At 39.2% G+C, this 20,824-nt stretch overlaps 2 protein-coding genes and 2 non-coding genes across 6 annotated transcripts in view; 3 read left to right on the top strand and 1 right to left on the bottom strand.

Moving 5' to 3' along the window:
• LOC117578104 (uncharacterized) overlaps positions 1 to 20,824 on the bottom strand; it is a 156,242-nt gene that overhangs the window by 102,639 nt on the left and 32,779 nt on the right. Inside the window, exon 3 of one of the 2 annotated variants that reach the window (XM_034263281.2) lies at positions 3,993 to 6,122. In XM_034263281.2, coding sequence (XP_034119172.1) covers positions 3,993 to 6,081 — 2,089 coding nt within the window. In that variant the 5' untranslated portion in view covers positions 6,082 to 6,122. Of the gene's footprint in view, positions 1 to 1,494; positions 1,637 to 3,992; positions 6,123 to 20,824 lie in introns of those variants that run through there. The other variant, XM_034263282.2, reaches the window with a different exon arrangement.
• LOC127566401 (GTPase Obg-like) lies at positions 16,081 to 16,745 on the top strand. Of its 2 annotated transcripts, none has more exons than XM_052008729.1 (2): positions 16,081 to 16,185; positions 16,243 to 16,745. In XM_052008729.1, the coding sequence occupies exon 2, from the start codon at positions 16,270 to 16,272 to the stop codon at positions 16,609 to 16,611; it is 342 nt and encodes a 113-aa protein (XP_051864689.1). In that variant the 5' UTR covers positions 16,081 to 16,185; positions 16,243 to 16,269; the 3' UTR covers positions 16,612 to 16,745. The 2 variants fall into 2 exon arrangements, with proteins under 2 accessions (XP_051864689.1, XP_051864690.1); XM_052008730.1 differs by having other exon boundaries at positions 16,239 to 16,745.
• On the top strand, positions 16,930 to 17,001 carry Trnap-agg (transfer RNA proline (anticodon AGG)). Its single transcript has one exon. It is a non-coding gene; the product is annotated as a tRNA-Pro (tRNA).
• Positions 17,501 to 17,572, top strand: Trnap-agg (transfer RNA proline (anticodon AGG)). Its single transcript has one exon. It is a non-coding gene; the product is annotated as a tRNA-Pro (tRNA).

Genomic DNA, 20,824 nt, shown 5'->3' with positions numbered 1-20,824 from the left:
GCGCAAAGGGTGCAGGTTGTGTTTGGGTGTTTCGAGTATGAGTATGAGTATGAGTATGAATGTGAGTGTGAATGTGAATGTGAGTGCGAGTGCTTTAGAAATGTGAACGGAGGCGTTGTCCATAAACAAGTTAGCTGATTCATTTGTCAGCAGCTGTTTAGTCGATGGCCAAATGTTCACTCGCTGGCCCGCTTCTAAATTAGACAAGAACTTGCCATTAATTGAGAATTGTTGTAACAAAAAAAAAAAAACAAAAAAAAGAGGCGATTTTCAATTAGTCGCCATGTTCACAACTTGCACAACTTAGTAGCTCATAAATACCTTCACCCAAAATCAAAATCAAAATCGAATTTCAAATCCGGTTTTCATCCGCTTGCAATAGGGCTTTTGTCTTCCAGAATTTTAGAAAGCAAAATTACATCATTGACGAATTAAGTCATGACTTTAGATTAAACACAAAACTGCTGTTGCAATTTCATTAATTTGTGCTTAAGTTAAGTGATGATTCGAAAATTGAAACTTGACGTTGATGAAGCCAAAATTGAAAGAGAAACAGCTTGTAATTAGATGGAACCAAGAAACACAAATTAAAAATATAAATCAAATAATTTAGTTCTCAAAAAAGATAAAGTTGTATACCATCGCTAAAAGTTATGATCCTAAGAATAGATTACTTTAGTTAAAATGCAAATTTAATTTATTTGTACTTAAGGTATGTGATTAAATTAAAATTTGAGTCCTAATGTTAATAAAGCCGAAATAGAAAGAGAAACAGCTTGTAATTAGATGGAACCAAGAAAGACTAATTAAAAATATAAATCAAATAATTTAGTTTTCAGAAAAAAGTTATAGACCGTCGATAAAGTTATAATCCTAATAATAGATTACTTTAGTTTAAAGCCAAATTTCATAGGCAATTTAATAATATTGTACTTAAGTGATTAATTTGAAATCAAGACTTAATGTTGATAAAGCCGAAATAGAAAGAAAACATGTTAGAAAGCTACAGTCAAGTGTAATCGACTGTGAGATACCCGCTTTCCATTTTAAATGAATATTTTTTACCACAAAAATACCGAAATATGCCAAAAGCTATATTTGGTATGTCGATATTTTCCTATATAAACGAATTTCTTAAATAACATATACAATTTCTTATACCCTTTTACTCTATGCGTAACGGGTATAAACAGCTTGTCATTAGATGGAACCAGGAAAAAAGACTAATTAAAAAATGAACATATTTTAATTCAAAAATTAAAAAAGTTATATAACAGAAAAGTTGAATAATATCGATAAAGTAATTCTCCTAAGAATAGATTATCAAAATTGAAAGTTGCAAATATATAAATGTATTTAAACGTTGCTTAGATGGCAAATGAGAAGAGATTAAAGTTGAAATGGAAATGCTGAAAGCTATCTCTTGAATGTATAAATAGAATAATTACGACATCGACATATATGTTATTGAGTAAATTAATGAAATACACATACATTTTAATAGAACGACGCCGGTGCCGTGATTGCGACTTAGGCCCAGATTACTGCGGATCATCGAATGCGGATGTTGATGATGATTGCTGTCCAGCGCGGATTTAATTATTTGAAATGCCATTATTCAGGTGTTTCACATATCAGTCAATATTCAAAAATGTATCTTGAGAAACTAAAGAATGTTCTCTTAATCTTTCCCTCTCTTTCTTTCTCTCTCGGTGTAATCTATATTTGTTGTGTTGCAACTTCTTCGAGCATAAGTTTCATAATTAATTCAGAAATCATGCGACAACTGATAACAAATGAATTGCTGTCGATTTAAATTTGGGAATATGACAGCAGCAATTTTAATCTTGAAATTTAAGACGATTTCAAGCTTTAATTTGTAAATAATTAGCTAAGCTCTGCTTTTATTTTAAACAATCATATTACAAATGTATTATCTCTGTGAAGAACAACGCCTCCCTCAGCATGGGGACAAAAAAACATGCAGAGATTTTTTGTTTTGTTGTGTTGCGGGGGTCGTGAGCTTGGCGCGATGCTCTGGCGCTCTTTTATTTCACATTTATTTTCATTTTTAGGGCGGGGGTCATGGGGGCAACAAGCATGACAAACACACAGAGAAAGACAGAGAGAGAAACACACATACACACTTAGAGTTGTTAACTCACTCGTTGTATAGAGTCGCAAACTGCACTTGTATAGAACTCACTTGCACTTGCACTTTAGACACCAACAAAAACGAGAAAAAAAATATATATGTATATAAAACACACTTACACACACACATTCACTGCACTTGGTTTGAAAGTGTGTTGGAGTATTGGTAGGCACATCAATTGTGCATGTGAGTACTTTTATTTACTGTTTGTATGTGTGTGTGTGTGGAGATAAAAAACAACAACAAAATATAGTAAGCGACAACAAAAGACTGCGAGACGAGAGCGCGCGCTTCAAACGATAGCGCAAAGCATGGCAAAGCATGCGGCAAGCACGACAAGATCGATTCTACTGAATCCGCCGAGTACCGATGAATGGGAATGGAGCCCAAAAAATGAGCCAACAACAACAAAAAAGTACAGCAAAAAAAAAAAAAAAAAAAAAACAACGCAGCAGCAGCAGCAGCGACTAAAAAACGGGCAAGCGAAACGACGACGACTACGCGATGTCCAACGACGAGCGCGAGTCGCAATCGCAGTCGCAGATATGTACACACATACACACATATAAACATACATACATATATAGTATGTATGTATGTAGATTTGTAGTTATAGCCGGTGCTATTGCCAGTGGAGCATGTGCCACAAAAATTATCACGCTGCACATGCAAGTGCCGAATGTATGCCGAAAGTATGTAAATATTTGTTGTTGTCTATGTGTGTGTGTGAGTGTGTGTGTGAAGTGTGGAGCGTAGCAAGCTTTACTTCATTTTGATTGATTTCGATACAAATCCTTTAAACAATATTGGCAATAGCAATTTTAACAGAGACTATGGATACAGGTTTACTTTAAAATTCATGAAAAATTATTATATACTTGCTTTTAATGATTTCCTTATCAGTAACTATTTATTGTAAGTATATTTATTAAAAAAAACCTTAAAGAATTATCACTTTTGATAAAAGACTTTAAATTTGAAAAAGGGTTTGCCAAATTTCAATTTTAACTTAGATAGTCAATTAACAATAAATTTCAAAAATTATAATCACATACTTTTTTGTAAACAATTTTTAAAGTAATATTGCAACTCCTTGCATTGATACGTGAATAAATAATGTAATACTATTAACTTTCAAGTATGTGGCGTTTGAATAGTTTTTGAATATCTTTTAATTGCATCAAGCAAAACGCCGCAAGTTGAGTACATTTTGCAACAAGTTTCTACCGCATTTTTTTTGGAATTTCGCAAATTTGTAATTGTTTTTATTGTACTGTTTTAGTTAAAAAAAAAAATAAATTAAGATACGCTCCCCATTCTATTATGTTTGAATATAATAATAATAAAAAACCATATTTCAATCAAACAGAATTGCAAGTCCTTGAAATTTATGATGTAAATGCTACACGACATTTTTCCTCCCTGTTTTTCCAAGAATTTTGCAAATTAGCCAGAAGCGGATGCTACTGTACTCAAATACAGATTAAGTCAATAAGCCATATAATCAGTCAGTCAGTAAGTCAACCAATAAGCCAGCAACAGAGTTTTTTATAAATAGATTGATTTGCGTGTAAAAAAGTCAGTCACTGAAGTTCAGCAAACCAAAAAAAAGTTCACTAAACTTTGCCGGCGCCGCAAAGTATGCAACAGTTGTGCAGCAAAAGTTTTCAGCGCGCTCAGCGCGGACACGCACCATTTAGCCAAGCTACAAACAGAATTGTGTGCGCATGGCTGCACAACAGATGGCGCCAGCACTGGGGTAGTGCATAAAACGCACACTAGAAGTGCGCGTAATTCAAATCTGATATGGTTATAAATTATATGTATGAACACTCACCTGTAAGACCTGCATCATTGATGCTGGACGTGGACGTAGAGATGCCGGGCAGCTTTCGCCAACCCTTGCGATTCCAAAAGCTGCGCGCCTTCGACTCGGTGGGCACACTGGGACCCGGATCCTCGGCAGCGCGTATTCTCGCACAGCTGAGTATGCGACGACCGCATGAGGCGCGCGTTAGAAAGCTGCAATTGGAGCCGCCCGACTGCTGCAGCGTTGCCTCATCATAGGCCATCGAGCGCTGAAAGGAGCGGCAACTTTGTGTGGCATACGAAGACGTCGCCGTCGCCGTTGGCGTTTGACGTGCACACTTGATGTGCTGTGTCTTGGTGAGCCGCAGACTGCCAATGTAGCTTGCACCGCTGCTGCCACTGAAACCGCTGTCCAGATCGCAGGTCGCCGTCGCCGTCGTCGTTGTTGTCGCCGCGTTGCTGTTGCTGCCTGCTTTGAGTGTGGCCAGCAACTGCTCGATGCCGGCCACATCGGTGCTATCACAGATATTGTCCGCCGATGTGGAGGTCAAGCGGGCCATTGCCAACATTGCCGGCTGTCCGCTGGCCGCTGTCACACACACCGTTGGACTTGGCTTCGGCGGCGTTGCAACGCCACTCGCAACAGTTGCTGATGTCGATGTCGATGTTGCTGCTGTTGCTGCTGCTGTTGCTGTTGCTACTGCTTCGGGTGGACTGCATTTGGGCGGACTGTCGGGCATCAGCATGGCCTCCACACTCAGATTGAGTTCGCCGAGTATCTTGTGATGACGATGCTGCACACGTCGCAACTCCTCCTCGACCAGCGAATGCGAACCGATGGCCGCCTTGCCTGTGGCTGTCGACTGCAAGGCAGCCGCATTGATCTCCTCGTAGAAGTTCTCGCTCTGACTCGAGCTCGAACTGTGCAGCTTGTGGTAGCGCGTCTGATACGATTGCAGCGTGGCCGGTGACACCAACTGTTTGTTCTTCTTCCCCTTCGAGAGCAGCGCCCGAATCGAGTTCGGCGGCGGCGGCGGTCCATCAGAAGCGGCAGCAGCTGCCGCCGCGGCCTCGGCTTGCGCTTGAGCTGCCTTCGCATCCAGTTTGGGGACATTCGAATGCCGCATTGCGGCGCCGGGCTCATAGTAGGCATAGGAGTAATCGTGATGCATGTGATGCAAGCTGCTTGCCTGCTGCAACGTCGTCCACTTGTCGCTGCTCTCCATCGCGCTGCCATCGCGACCCAACGTCTTGACCTTGATGAGCCCATGATGCGGATGCGGATGATGATGATGGGAATGGGGATGTGGATGATGATGGTGGTGAGGCGACAGTTCCTGCTGCTCGTTGCATATTTCGATGGCATCCGGATCGGGATCCGGATAGCGTGGCAACAACTGACGACGCTGCGCGTTGCCATTGCCATTGACTGTTGCAGCTGCCCCGACAGCTGTCTGCCCCAGGTTGCTGCTGACAATGGCTGCCACAGCAATTGGCGAATTGCCGCCGGACTTTTGCTGCTGCTGCTGCTGCTGTTGTTGTTGCTGCTGTTGATGCTGCTGGGGCGGACTTGTTGCTGGCGGCGGATAATCGGGCGGTGGCGGAAAATGCAATGAACCATGCTTAGGCAACGCTTTCGACAGGCCATGCAACAAAGCTTCGTCCTGCTGCTGCAGTTGTTGCTGCTGCTGTTGCTGTTGTTGTTGCAACTTCTGCTGCTGCTTGAGACGCTGCAGCTGCGTCTGCTGTTGCGTGTAATAGTTTTGATTGGCGGGCTGATGTGAATGCTGATGTGGTGCATGCTGCAGCTGCAACTGATGCGTGTGCTGATGCTGCTTCAGCTTCGAGTGCGATTGTGTACTGGCGTGAACGTGCAACTTGCCCAAATGATGCGGGTGTCCGGCAACTCCCACTGTTGCTGCCACTGCCACAGAGTTGCTGCCACTGTTGCCGCCAGTATTGTTGCCACCGCCGCTGCTGTTGTTTGTGTGGCTGCCATTGCTCCCGCTGTTGATGTTGATGCTGTGGTTGTGCCCGTGACTGTGATTGTTGTGACTGTGGCTGTGATTGTTGTTGTTGTTGTTGTTGCGTCTGCTGCCCAGTCCCAGGCTCTCCATGGCACATGTTGCTGCTAACGGCTGCTTTGCTTCCGCTGATCCTGCAAGTAAAACATGAAGAAGAAGAAAATGCAACTCTTTAGCGACAATTAGCCAAATATTTTGTAAGCTGCAACAGCTGCAACAACTGTTCGTGGAACTGCAAGTTGCAAGTGCAGCACGCGACTCGCTACTTGCAACTCGCCACATTCCAGTTAGCGCCCAGCAACCAAGGAGAATGCAGCTCCCTTCCTTGAGAGAGATTAATTGCTGCCTAATTAAGCGACTCTTTGCCCGAGGCTCTTTAGTGACTCTAATAGCTTTTTATATTCGCCGCGTAAATTGAAAACAACGGCGACAACTGCGCACAAGCAACGAGCGCAGTCTACTCGACTGCCTGAGACCCGCTGGACATTGAAGTTGCAATGTTTAGGAGCTTACTCGATTGCCTTAAAATCGCGACAGATTAAAGTTTACTGATTATTATTAACATAACATACAGTATCTTAGATTAAATTAAATTACTTGAATGCAATCGACTTGCTTAAAATTAAAGCAACTTAGGTCTAAAAGTCTACTCGACTGCGTGAGACCCGCTGAACATTGAAGTTGCAATGTTTAAGAGCTTACTCAACTGCTTTAAAATAGCTGCAGACTAAGACTGACTTATTGTTAATAACTTAACATAAAGTTACTGAGCTTAAAAATTAACTCGACTGCCACAAAACTGCTATACATTACAGTTTCTTAGATAAAAAAGCCTACTAAACTCCCTTTGACCCGCTGCAAATTGAAGTTGCGCAGATTAAAGCATAGTCGACTACCTTAAAATCGCTATCGATTAAAGTTTACTTATTAATAACCTAACATAAAGTTACTTAGCTTGAAATTTTACTCGACATTAAATTAACTTAGGTGCAAAAGTCGACTCGACTGCAATAGACCCGCTTCACATTAAATTAACTTAAATTTAAAAGTCTGCTTGATTACAACACATTAAAATATCGTAGCTTATTTAATTTTGTATTCTTAATCCAGCAAACTTACTTTAATTATTGTAAAATGGGCTCTTAAATATAATCGATGGAATATAGAACCAATTTGTGTGTAACTGACTGAGTGAGATAGCAACATACACAGCCCAAACGGTAAGAGTAAGGAGGCTGCTATGTATGTATGCACAAGATTAATGTATGTTAATTATATTTTAGGGATTTTTGAAATTCTTCAACGAACTTTGCTAAAAATAACAAATTGGCATGCATAGCAAACTATAGGTAAGATCTAGGAGGCTGAAGTATTTATATAACATATCCGCTCATTCCAAAGAGTAAGAGATAGGAGGCTGCCACTTCCAAACATGATAATTTAAATTATTCTTCTGTGATTTCCAAAATTCCTTAATAAACCTTGTTAAAAAATAACAAATTAGCATATAACAAGTTTTATAGGCCTCTGTATAGAAGCTCTTTAAGTAAAAGCTAGAAGACTGAAGTATTTATCAAAAATATAATCGCACAGTCCTAACTATAAGAGTTATATGACATAAGTTACATAATTTTCATTTCGTTTTACTAATTCAAATTTCCATGACAAGCCTCTACCGGTAAGAGTCGAAAGGCTGAAAAGTTGACGCCAGAAAGTTGCCTTAATTTGATAGTACAATAAGGCATCATTTAACTAGATGTGCTGCTTGAAGCACAAAATAATATTTTTTATTAAAAATAATCAGACAATAAGCCGACAATTTATGTTTATTGTAATCAGCTCAACACAGGGTATATCACCGTTGAGCAGTCTCAGCAAGCAGCTTAGCGCAATAAAAACAATTACGAACTGTTAACGATCGCCCACAGAGTCGACACGCAAAGTTCGAAGTTGGCAATTTAAGGATTACGCACAGTGGAAGCTCTCCATAACGTAAATAGCAGTGGATATTCTTCGGTTTAGAGAGAAATACGAGCATAAGAAGCGAAGAGAAGGGAAGAGAAGAGAAGAGGATGGCAAAGTGCTTCAACTCTTCCAAGAAGAACAACTGCTGGCAATGAAGCGCGAATTAATGAAATAAAGAAAACGCAAGAACAGCAAAGAATTTGCCAAGTGTTTATCTTGGGTTCATTTTTTTTTTTTTTTTTTTTTTTTTTTGTATTCTTCGCTCTTTGCGTTGTATTCTTAATAATTTGTGCTATTTTAGTAGAGGTAGAAACGATGCACAGCTAAATGATAATGTCAGTTGTTTGGCAAGATTATGACTAAGATAAAGGTCGTTGGGTATAATGTGTCGGGCACTTGGGGACTTGTCGACTTGGCCTGAGACTTGGTCAGGGAAGCACACACACACACACACACACACACACACACACACACACACACACACGCTGACAAGACGAAAGGAGAGGAGTGTAAGAAAGAGCAGCCTGATAATGTGTGGAACATAATAAAGTTGACGATGATAATGCCACCAAAGTTATGACTGCATAGCAGGTTCAACTGCAGACAGAGGACAGTGAAAGAGAATTCAATTGGTAATTTGAGTAGCTGTTCTCTTCCTTCTGTCTCCCTCTTCTTCGCTGTCTCTTTCTTGTCTTACTAGCTGAAACTTGAGCTGGCCACGGGAGCGGACGAGGAGGAACTTTGAGGCAGGAGAACTTGCACAGCGGGTCGCCAAATTAGCGTCTAAATTTAGTCGAGCACAGCGGGCAATTTTGAAATTGAAATCAAAGCAAAGACTAAATCTAGCAGTTAAAGCCACAAATTGCAAGTTAAAGCTGAATGCAACTTGCTGTATAGAAAATGCATTGTCAACAGCAAATGTTGCGCTAAAAAGATGCCAACAGAAGCTGCAATACTCTGACAGGGATCGCGAGAGTCAGAAGTCAGCAGAAGTTGGGAAGCAAAAAAAAAACACTCAAGCTGGCAGGATAAAGTTTATGAACCTCACATATGTATGTGTGTACGTATGTGTGAGGGAGGGAGGTCGTTAGTTTCGCTTTGTTTTTGTCTCTTCCGTTTTCCTTTAGCGTTTTTTTTGCATGCCACACGCTGAAGTGAAATTTGCTAAAGAAAGTGAAGTGAAAAACATATACATGCGAACGAGAATATCAACAACAACTTCCTGGTTCGCCTCGAGGGTGGCACAGAGACAGTGAAAGAGAGAGAGAGAGAGAGAATGAGAGAAGAGCTAGAAGTAGAGCTAGAGCGACTGGCCAATTAACCTCAGGCTGTGGCTCAAGACTTTCGCTGGCTAACCATCAAGCATCAAGCAGATTCACTTCATCGCCAGGGTGGCGGCTATTCCTGCTAATTGGAAATATATAAGTGGATACCCTGCACACACACGCACACACACACACACACATGCAAGGAGCAAAGACATTTCTGTTGCAGCTACTGTGGCAGTCACTACACGCACTGCCTATGCAAACAATTCGAGGAAGATGTGTTAAAGTTGCCACACAGCCCACAGAAAATGTGGCAAATGTGTGTTTGCTTTAAAGCGTAGACAGCCATGGGGAAGACGACCAAAGAGAGAGAGAGAGAGAGAGAGAGAGGGGAGGAGGGGGAGAGGTTGCGACAAAGGAGCCTTGAAGGGAAACGCGTGCTCTCGAAGAAGACTATGCTAGCAAAATGCATTGCAAGTGAGTAAACTCGACAGCGAAATACTGCAGATGTATATATGTATATTTCGAGTACACAGAATTACCCGAATAATCTATTATATATTATTACTAATTTATGGACGAAAGTTTATGGAAAAAGAGCTATAGCAATACAATTTTGTAGAATCAAGAATTAAGATTAAATGTATACCCAATTTTCTACTTCATGTTTAATTTCATTCTGATCTACTATAATTTATTAATAATGAAATATACCAATGCAATTTTGCAATTCCAAATGTTGATTCATAAGATTTAATGTAGACTTTGTTTCATTTTGTCAGCTATTGTTTTTGCATATAGTTGAATAGCACGTTCTTAAGATATGAGTATGACGTTTAGCCTGAATGAGTTTTCCCTAAAATGTGTTGTTATGGCACTTTATTGCTGTACTGCTGTACTACTTAATAAATCAAAAATCTAAAAACAATAAAACCAAGCGAAAATAAACAACTAAAACTATAAAAAAATAAATTTGTGCACAGAGAAAGTTGAAAGTTTTAAAGAAAATTAGAGTAACTTTAGTGTGTGTCAAAAAAAGTTATTTGTTTTAAGACTTTGTTAATGATTGTCGCCTAGTAAACAAATTTGATTGCTCTAGCACAAGATCTGGTTGAACATAGAAATGTGGATGTAGACTTTGGGCATGCTGGATGCTGGATGCTGCACACACGCATTGACAGGCAGTTGTTATGCTCTTGCTCTGCCTTTGGGGCAGCGATTGTACAATTAATGAGCATGAAGACTCGCTGAAGAGGTGGCGTGTTTGAGGTACAGAAAACAACTCCACCTAATCGTAGCTGCATAAAATGTAAAATATGTAAGTGTGTGCGTGTGTGTATGCGTGTGTGTGTAAGTGAATATGGGTGTATTCAGACGCGTACTCATACTTGTAGTCTAGTGTATGCGTGCCGAGCACAAAACAACAAAACGCATTGCAATAATTATTTGCAAAAAAAAAAAAAAACAAAAAGAGAAAAGAACATAAATGAAAGGAAAGGAAAGGAAAGGAAAACGAGAGAGGAAGAAGCAACATCATCAGGCGGAGCGGCAAGCAAGAGTGTTGCATGTTCTTCTATCATATTTACAATTTATGTGTCGCCAATGCATTGCTCGCATTGAGGCCAACCCCAGGTCTGCGTCACCATCCTCCAGCCCTCCAGCCCTCATCCAGCCATCCTCCTTCAGCCCAGTCTCAATCGTTTGCCAAAGTCAAACCCCCTTTTTTTCGTGTGTCACGTTTTGCTGCAAACGCTGCAATATGCAAATGGAATCGCAGTTGCACTTCGAGTTGCAGTTGCAGTCGCAGTCGGACATGGAGTTGGAGTTGTTGTTGTTGCTGTTGCTGTTGTTGGTAGCATGATGCGAGCGCGAACAAGTAATTAGAAAATATATTTAAGATGTTTGCTGCTACCGCGACTTGCGACTCCAGCCTCATCTCGCCGGATGATCGTCATCGTCGTGATATTTATGGTCATGCATCTCTAGGATGCACCACACACTTAACACAGCTGGTGCTGCTGCTGCTTTTGCTGTTGCTGCTGCTGTGGCGGCAATGCCAAAGGCAACCCTCGAATGCTGCTCCTCTCATGCTTCGATTGAAATATGCACTTACACACTCTCACAGCAGCAGCAAACATTGCAAACACAGCTCACACACAGCTCCACACTTCGCAGCCAGTCAACCACTTGGGATTTTTACATTTGAATTTTCATTTATAGCCAGAACACACGCGCATTTACCCTGTTAATTTGCCTGATTGCCATCGGGTGTGCTCAGCTGCAACAAATTACAAATTTAAACCTCATTTCAAGTAGCATCAACTATGCTAACAGTGAAATAAGTCGCATGAAGTAGAACTGCACTATATTCAATTTTCTTCATTGAAATTCTCGAGGAAGATTCTTCTGGATGAGTCGAGGAAATCTCTGCTGGAAGAGTTGACGAAGCCTCTCCTGGAAGAGTTGAGGAAGATTCTCCTGGAAGAGTTGAGGAAGACTCTCCTGAAAGAGTTGAGGAAGACTCTCCTGGAAGAGTTGAGGAAGATTCTCCTTTTAAAGTTCAGGAAGACTCTCCTGGAAGAATCAAGGAAATCTTTTCTGGAAGAGTTGAGGAACACTCTCGTGGAAGAGTCGAGGAAGACTCTCCTGAAAGAGTTGAGGAAGATTCTCCTGGAAGAGTTGAGGAAGACTCTTCTGAAATAGTCAAGGAAGACTCTCCTCTTAAAGTTGAGGAAGACTCTCCTGGAAGAGTTGAGGAAGACTCTCCTGAAAGAGTTGAGGAAGACTCTCCTCTAAAAGTTGAGGAAGACTCTCCTTTAAGAGTTGACGAAGCCTCTCCTGGAAGAGTTGAGGAAGACTCTCATGGAAGAGTCGAGGAAGACTCTCCTGAAAGAGTTGAGGAAGACTCTCCTGAAAGAGTCAAGGAAGACTCTCCTCTTAAAGTTGAGGAAGACTCTCCTGAAAGAGTCAAGGAAGTCTCTCCTCTTAAAGTTGAAGAAGACTCTCCTGGAAGAATCGCGCAAGAATCGCGAAATGATCGCACATAAAACGTGAAAGGATCGCGCAAGATGTCACATGACATTCTCACTCTATGTTGTTCCTTTTAAGTTGCATACTACAACAACACACAACAAAAAGGGGAGAACTTGCCACTGTGTGTGGTCTGTTCTGATGGAATCGCTTGTTAATTTACGAATTAAATGAAATGCGCACAATTGTCAAACAACTACGACGACGACGACAACGTAACACGAAGTAGCGACAACATGAGGGGCACAATGAAAATGAAAATGGGAACGCGAGCTTAACGGCCAATTGGCGATGGCAAATTGCCGACAGCATAAAGAGCAGCAGCAACTATATTAGTGGCTGAAGTTAGCACTATTCATAGTGGGAGTTAAAGCAGCTGCAACTGTTCAAATAATTGAATGCTTTAAAAGATGCGCTAAAAAATAATTACTCAAATAATTTGTGTAAGAAATTTTTAAGTGAGTTCAATAGTGCTTTTTGGCAGAAGAACAAATTAAGTCCCGGATGTATTGTACATAGAACAAAAAACATATTTAAATGTGAATATAAATATGTACATTTATTTGTAATTACTCACTCTTAAATAATGCTCTTCCTGAAGTTATAATAATTAAGATGCACTTTGACTTTCTAAATTATTATCACCAAAAATAAATAAAGAAAACAAACACACACACTTATACAAATTTATAAGACATAATCTTATATTCACAAAAAAAAAAACCTTAAAAAAAACACACACACACGAATGTAGATGACTGACTCTTCTATTTACATTTCACTTATACGCAAGAGCTACAAAGAAGAATTAGAATTAGAATGCACGCATACTATATGCAGCTCACTAACATCAACACAATAACTTATATGCAGCGTAGCCGTGAGTAAAAGCGAGACGAAAAGAAACCACCCGCCAATTTTTTCACTTTCACAGAAAAAAAATAAAAAAATTCACTTTAACATTAACACTTGTATAATCGAACACTTAAAATGAAACTAATAACAAAGCAACATGCTAAGTATTGATGTTTTAACACATTTATCGATATTTAAATAAAAACCAAACTCTCGTCGCGAGTTTTTAAACACAAGCTGCGCAGGTCAAATACACTCTTCGCTAGTTTGCCGCGTACTGATTGATATTCGTGGTACAATAAAATATTTCCTCACACCTAAAGCTGCAAGGAGCTTTTGGGATATATGCACATATGTATGTTCGTATGAATGTGCGTACGTAGGAAATTGTAGCTCTTACGCCAAATTGGACAATTATGGCAGCAATGTCCAGTGTGCAAGAGAAAGCGAGTGGGCGACAGACAATTGTCCAAGCAAACGTTTGCCGATCGTTTCTATCACAGGCACTTTTATAGGCAGTTGAAATACCAGCAGGAAATTAAAGTTACTCTTCAAAAGACATTGGAAAATTAAATAAGTGCCAAAAGTAATGCCAAGGGTAAAAACAATACCAAGAGCGCAATTGTTAGCAGCTGTTTAAGAACCATTCGAAAAATTAAAGCAACAAAAATAGTGTTAGCAGAAATTGCAATTAAAATTGCAACAATTAAAGTTGCAACTACTACTAAACAAACATACATATACGCAGACGCACATACTTAGAAATATTTCTTATATGTATGTATGTGAGTACACGTGTGTGATAGACACGATCGGCGAACGTTTGCTTTGACAATCTTCTATAGCGCACTCGCTTGCACCTGCAAACTTTGCTTTAGTCCTCGACACATTGCTTTCATCTTTCATACGCACACACCTATATACTTATGTCCCCAAAAGCTCCTTGCCGCTTTAAGCGTAAGGAAGAATATTATTGTACCACGAATATCAATCAGTACGCGTCAGAGGAGCGCAGAGTGCATTTGACCAGCACAGCAATTGCATTCAAATTCGCGACGACGGCTTAAAAATTAATAATTAAGAGAAGATCATTGAATTCTCATTCTACATTAGCTAAATCATCTTTGTTTTGTCTGCAAATTACATATTGTAATTCTCTTATGTGTGTGCTATTGTTAAAGTGCAAATTTTTTTTTTCTTTTTTTTCTGTGAAAATGCCAAAATTTGGCGCGTCTTTTTGTCCCGCTCTTACACTCGGTTGCTGCTGTGAGTCACATACAATTGGCGCGCATTCTTCTTCGAATTCCATTTCTGCTTTACACGCCTCCACATAAGTGAAATATAATATCAACAGAAGTGTCAGTCTTATACAAATCTCGGTGTGGTGAATATAAGTGTAATCGTGAGTTATGTTTGTAATATAAGAGTCAGTCTTATAAAATTGCAATTCTGTGTTTTTTGTTTCATTTTTTTTTCTTGTGATTATAAGTGAATATAATATAACTAGTGAAGTTATTTAAAATGTGAGTAATTACAAATATATTCTCTATTATTTTTCTTTTGTAATTATATATATATATCTGAATAGATCTATTAGTAGCATCCCCAATAAACATAGTAGAATCAGTTTGAGTCATAAGAATTCTTATGATGTACATGCGACATATTCTAAGGGAAGTTCATGCAACATTTTAAAGCTTCCTCCCTGTTGTCACTCACTTTCATTTCTATTCTATCTTGTTTCAACTCTCATCTTCAGTGTTTTTTTGCGCATTTTCTTTTTGTCGTGTGTTATTTTGTTGTGTTTTTTGTGTAGGGTACATTGACTTACACTGGCATTATCGCATCTGCTCGTCAAGCTGTTTAGTGCTATCATCATTTCCCTACAATGCGTGATGCATTGTCAACAAGTGCAACAGCAATGGGGCGACAACAATGAGGCAGCTACAACAACAAGCACGTTGCTCTACACTCTACACTCTGCCCCTTGCGCCTGCCACTGTTGCTGCTGCTGTTGCAACTCCTAGTTCGTGTCTCGTTGCTCGTCATTTTAGCCAGCTGCTTCCCTGCATAACATTTTCAGCAATGATTTGTTACAGCGCCAGTTGGTCGCGTTCTGACATCTAACTTGAATGCGCCAGCTACAATCAAGCTTCTGTACAATGAACTCGATGCAACAATATCTAAACAGTTTCGTGCATAACAAAATATATACTTTATGCATAAATTATTGAGATTATATATGCATAATTTTCATTTTAAAATTTGTTTCACTTCTGAATTATTTTTAATGAGGCGCAACATTATAAAAAAAACACTATTATATATTTTTACAACCATATTTCTTCCCTGCTTTTCTTCTATATCTAAAATTTTTCGGTTTTTTATTATCAGCGTAATTTGAATATGTTTCAAGTGCTTTACTTAAAAAATTCTCTCATTTTTATATTTAATGTTAATGTTATTTTAGAGCGATTTCAATGTAAAGAAGCTTTACTGTAGTTGATTGTGTGCACATATTATGTATACGTCTGGTTAGATTCCTCAGCTGCGATAGACGTGCGCTATCTTCTTCTTCGGGTGCCTGATAAACTGCTTCTTTACTGCAACTTGATGGCGTTGTGTGCATAGCACCCACTCACCCACACACCCAACTTGTCCACTCCAATCTCCGTTTGCGATTCCCCTGCAGGCACTTTTAAACCGCCATTGAGCCACTCACTCGTTCTCTCTCTCTCTCTCTCTCTCTATCTCTCTCTCTCTCAGTGTCTCTTTGCTTTGCTGTTACTATGTGTCTGTGTACAGAAGTAAGTTCCTTTTATATTTTATTGCATACTTATGAAAGGTTCTCGAATATAGATAAAGAAAAAGCAAAGAGAGAGAGAGAGAGAGAGAGTGCAGAAGAGTTAGAGAGTGTTTGGCAGCTCCATATAAGATGCTTTCAAATGCTTTCACTTTTCTCAGTTGGCTTTGGATTACGTGTATGCGCCATGCCATTAATTTAATATCGACTATCTTGACTCTGTGTGTGTTGAAACTTTCAATCGTAATCCTTGAGCAGCTTGTTTTTGCTTTTGCGGTAAGTGTGTGCGTGCCAAAGTAAAAGTACTCTAAGAAATCCTTCTTTGCCAGCTAGGTAAAAGTTAAGTAAAAAGTCAAGAAAATGTCGACACTATCTGACTATTTAATACGATTGCTGCATCGCACAAAATCGGTCTTCTTGGAGTTATTCGGACAACGTAAACGTTCCGGGGCAGAAGGCATCGAAATCGAGGCCATCGAATTGGAGCAAGTGAGGGCCGCAGATGTTGAGTCGAGTTCACAGTTCAATATTGATATGGAGAAGGAGAAGGAGATGGAGCTGGAGATGCAACAGCTGCATGGGAAGCAGCAACCACAACTGAACGAGGACGCTGATGATGATGATGATGATGATGACGACTCGGACGATTCATCAAACGAGGTTGAATACTATAGCTTTGATCCCATAGTACGCGAGTTGTAGTTCAATATGCTGAAGGTGCCGCGTTTGCCAGTTGGCCACGATTGCAATTGATTTGCCCAACACATGTAACTCGAGTGTTTCGGTTTATTTTGCTGGCCAATACATTTTACGTTTATTGGCCAAGCCAATTTATCAACTCGAAGCGAGCGCATTTTTCAGTCTTCGGTCTTCTGTCTTCTGTCTCATCAGCAGCTTTCACTTCAACTAGTTGTTGTTGCTATCGCTTGCTTGTGTCTATATTTAGATTGAAACGATTGAAAGAGCGGCTGGCGCCATCTGGCGTTTCATATTGCTTAACTTGGCAGCCATTGAACAACTGGCTCGTTGGTCTAGGGGTATGATTTCCGCTTAGGGTGCGGGAGGTCCCGGGTTCAAATCCCGGACGAGCCCAAGTAAAGTTACTTTTTTTTTATTTTTTTTTTTTACAGACAACATTTTTAAAGCTGAGATGGCTAAAAATGCTAAGCTTAGGTTAATACCAACAATGAAATAAAAGACCTAGCATATTAAGTAATTAATTGTAATTAATTGCGCATTTTAACTAACAACCACCAAACTTCAAGTACATATTTGCAAATAATTTTGTTAGGAACCTATTTTTTCGTAGTTGGTTTTACTTTTCGTTGTGCTATTGTAATAACAAGTGAAAGTCTATGATACCATTACTATTATTCGAATGTCTGCAACAGAAGAAAGCATTTCCGATATATCTAGATTTATTACCAGCTCTATAAACATTGATTTTATTGATGAATGTCTGTGAGTTTGATTTTTGAAAGTGCTTAAAATTCAGACAATAAAAGCTGATATGCAAATTGAAATGGAATGGAACTTAAGCTAGCTTCATCCGTTCGCTTTTGTTGGCTTTTTTGCCGCTGATTGAACAACTGGCTCGTTGGTCTAGGGGTATGATTTCCGCTTAGGGTGCGGGAGGTCCCGGGTTCAAATCCCGGACGAGCCCAAGATGTTTTCTTTTTTATTATTTGTTGTATTAAATTGGAATAATTATTCACTACAGCACCAGTCCCAGCTAATTTTATTTTTTTAGGCTCTCTATTCATAATTGTAAACATTGCGTATACGTAATATTATGTTGCCCATAAATAACGTGGATATTTTGAAGAACCTCAAGCTCAAGTTATTGTTCTTTAAGTAACTGTTTGATAATTATATATGTGATCATTTTATTATTTTGAAAATGTTCCATATTTAGCGATAAATTTGGCATTAATGTAATTTAAGCTATTAGAAATATTTAAAATAGATTAAAAGTTGTGTATCACTTTCTCAATTCGCTTGTAATGTTGTCTGTTTACATTTCCGCCATTTTGCAAACTATTAAAGTGGGTAACAACAAATCGGCTAAAGGTTTTCAACCTCAATTCATGCTGCAAATTTAAAGTACTATAAAACTCACAACAAAACGAGTGAAGAGTTCAAGTGTTGTAGTTAACAAGTGAAAAGTTTCAGCAATCGACTAAATTGTGCTTGAGCAAACTTGTGAATGCAGTTGCCAAAGTGTGTGAGAGAGAAAGAGCAGGAGAGTGGGAGAGTGGGAGAGTTAATATTGCAAAAGTGGCAAAAGGGACGAGATGTGGCACAGGGTCAAAGCACCTCGAACTTGAGGGTCCATGTTAATTGTAAATGCGTCATCGCCTGGCATTTTGACCAAGAAGACCAAGAAGAAGAAGAAGAAGCAGCAGCAGTTGAGTACTCGAGTTGACTTGACGTCCCCGCCATGTTTCGTAATTATTTAAAAAGCAAACTACACCCACACACACACACACACACATGCATAATTGCGTGTGCTTTCTATTGTTTTTGAGCTTTCCCTTAAACAACAACAATAAACAGAAAAAGAAACAAACGCAACAACAATGGCACAGCAGGCACATTTGCTTCCTTGACAGCAACAGCGGCTTTGAAGGCTCCTCTCGCGAGGACTTCTTGACTGGGGTCACCTGCAACATCATCAACATCAGCATCAGTCACTGCAACAACAACAGCAAATAGCAGCAACATCTTCTTCTTCTTCATTTTATGCACTTAAGCGCCTTTTACTTTGCGCATAATTTCTTAAGCCCAAGACCAGAGAAGAGGCGTCCCCTAACTTTTCTTTTCTTTCCATTTTGACGGGTGCAATGCACTGTGACTTGTTTTTGGTGGGCGGGGGGGAAGGGAAGGGAAGTGTTCTCGACTTGTATTATTGATGCTGCTGCGCTGGACAATCGAATTGCATTGATCATAGTCAATAGCATAGCATAAAAGTTGCCCCGTTAGACGCGTCAAGCAATCAAGGCAGCTCCACCCATTTCTACTGCTGCTCTTTGTGGCAACTTCGCCCCCTTGCCCCATGGTTATCCATTCGCTGTATACGTATTTTTTTTTTTGCCGTTTGTCTGCTGCTGTGCGCTCTGTGCTCCATTAAGAGTAGCTCTTGGGCATGAATGTCATCATCAGGACAAGTGTTGCACTGTGCTCACATGGGACAACGACAACAACAACGACACCAACAACAACAACAACAACACGAGCGAGGAGAAACGACAAAACAGCGACAACAAACAGGAGCAAAAGCTGCTTCAGTTTTGTTGGGGTGAAAGTAAAAATTACACTTGCAGCAGGACGACGACGACGAAAATTTGTGCAAAACGTCAAAGGCAAAAATGTTGACGTTTGTGATCCTGGAGCTGTAAAATTGAGCTGAAGCTGAAGCTGCAACTGCAACGCTGGGGCTCGGAGTTCGTTAAACCTTCAAGCATCGAAGCTTTCATTTCTTGACAAAAAAAAAAAACCCTTTGCAACAACAAGCATAAACTATGTGCTGTATGCAACATGCCACTGGGGCGCGAATCTCAACGAATCTCACTGGAAACTCTTCTCAACTCCCCTCCCCTCCCCCACTGAACAGAACATAGAACCCCAATCTGCAACACCCAACCCAACAGATACTTTGATGCCAAGTGTGGTGTGCACACTCTAAAAAAGAAAAACTTAGCTGGCTGGCTGCCTCGCAAAGTCGATGACTGCGAGTCAAGTATATTGCGTTAAAATTTAATTAAACCAGCTACACGCACTTTTCTTTTTGCTACTTGCCACACATCAAATGGGTTGCATGCTGCGGTTGCTTCTGTATGTGTGTGTGTGCGTGTGTGTGTGTGTGTGCGCGAGCTCAGATTGAGTTTGCTGCTTCGTTGGCAGTCTTTCATTTGCCGCTTAAATCAAATCAAATTGTTTCACGGATTGCTTTTAATTTAACAACATTTGTTACTACTTTGTAAGCGTGAACTCTAAACCAAACAATATGTGTGTTGACTGCTGTCTTAATTGTAAAAGTCTTGCCACCAAAATTTTGCTGTTGACTTTCGAATGCACTTCGAGTGTTTCAGATTTAGCTGCTCATGCGCGTGGTAAGACATTCACTTGAATAAGAAATGAATATACATAATAATCTGAATAAATTTTCTTTAATTTATGATAATTTTATGTACCGCATCCTATGTTGTTGTATAATATTACAATTTCGTTTAAAGAAATTCGGTATTATACAACTTTTTATTTAGAATTTGGAATTTGTAAATTTTACTCATATATTATAGATTTTTTATATGCAAAATACAATTCTTCAATTGAATACAATCCATTTATTTAAGGTTTAATACTTTTGAAAGCCAATTTGAGTTTTCAGAACTTTGATAGTTCAATTTATCACAACTATCAAACAATTAATGGCTTCTTCTTCCACATTCAATGTTTTCTACTGAAATTTAAAAATATTTTATTAATAATTCTAATTTTAAATTTTAGGAATCCTTTGAACTTCAGCGTCAATGAAAGTAATAAATTCAAATATTACATAAATTTATATCAACTTGTTCAAACTAAAACATTTCATGTGACATTTTTTGTACTTCGAAAGTCTTCTATTGAAATAATAAGAATCCAGATTAATGTTGCTAATTTTGTAAAATTCTTCTTTATGTTACTTTAAATAAATAACCAATTCTCCATACTAGAACTAGAACTTAAAAATATTTAAATACGAATTTAGTATTTCACGCCTTCTGCATTTACAAATATTAATTATATTAAATTGATTTTCAGTCAAAACAAAAAAAAAATAAATGCTTAACATGTTGCTTTTGTTAGATTGTTAAAATCTTAAGCAATTTTAATATTTATTTGAAATAAATGTTGCCTTTATTAATTCCTT

Source organism: Drosophila albomicans, chromosome X, assembly GCF_009650485.2.
Source record: "Drosophila albomicans strain 15112-1751.03 chromosome X, ASM965048v2, whole genome shotgun sequence".
Taxonomy (NCBI): domain Eukaryota; kingdom Metazoa; phylum Arthropoda; class Insecta; order Diptera; family Drosophilidae; genus Drosophila; species Drosophila albomicans.
This window is presented reverse-complemented; position numbering and strand designations above follow the sequence as displayed.

Excerpts from the sequence above, each read along its gene's own strand:
- LOC127566401 (XM_052008729.1), top strand. The coding sequence starts at position 16,270 with ATGTCGACACTATCTGACTATTTAATACGATTGCTGCATCGCACAAAA.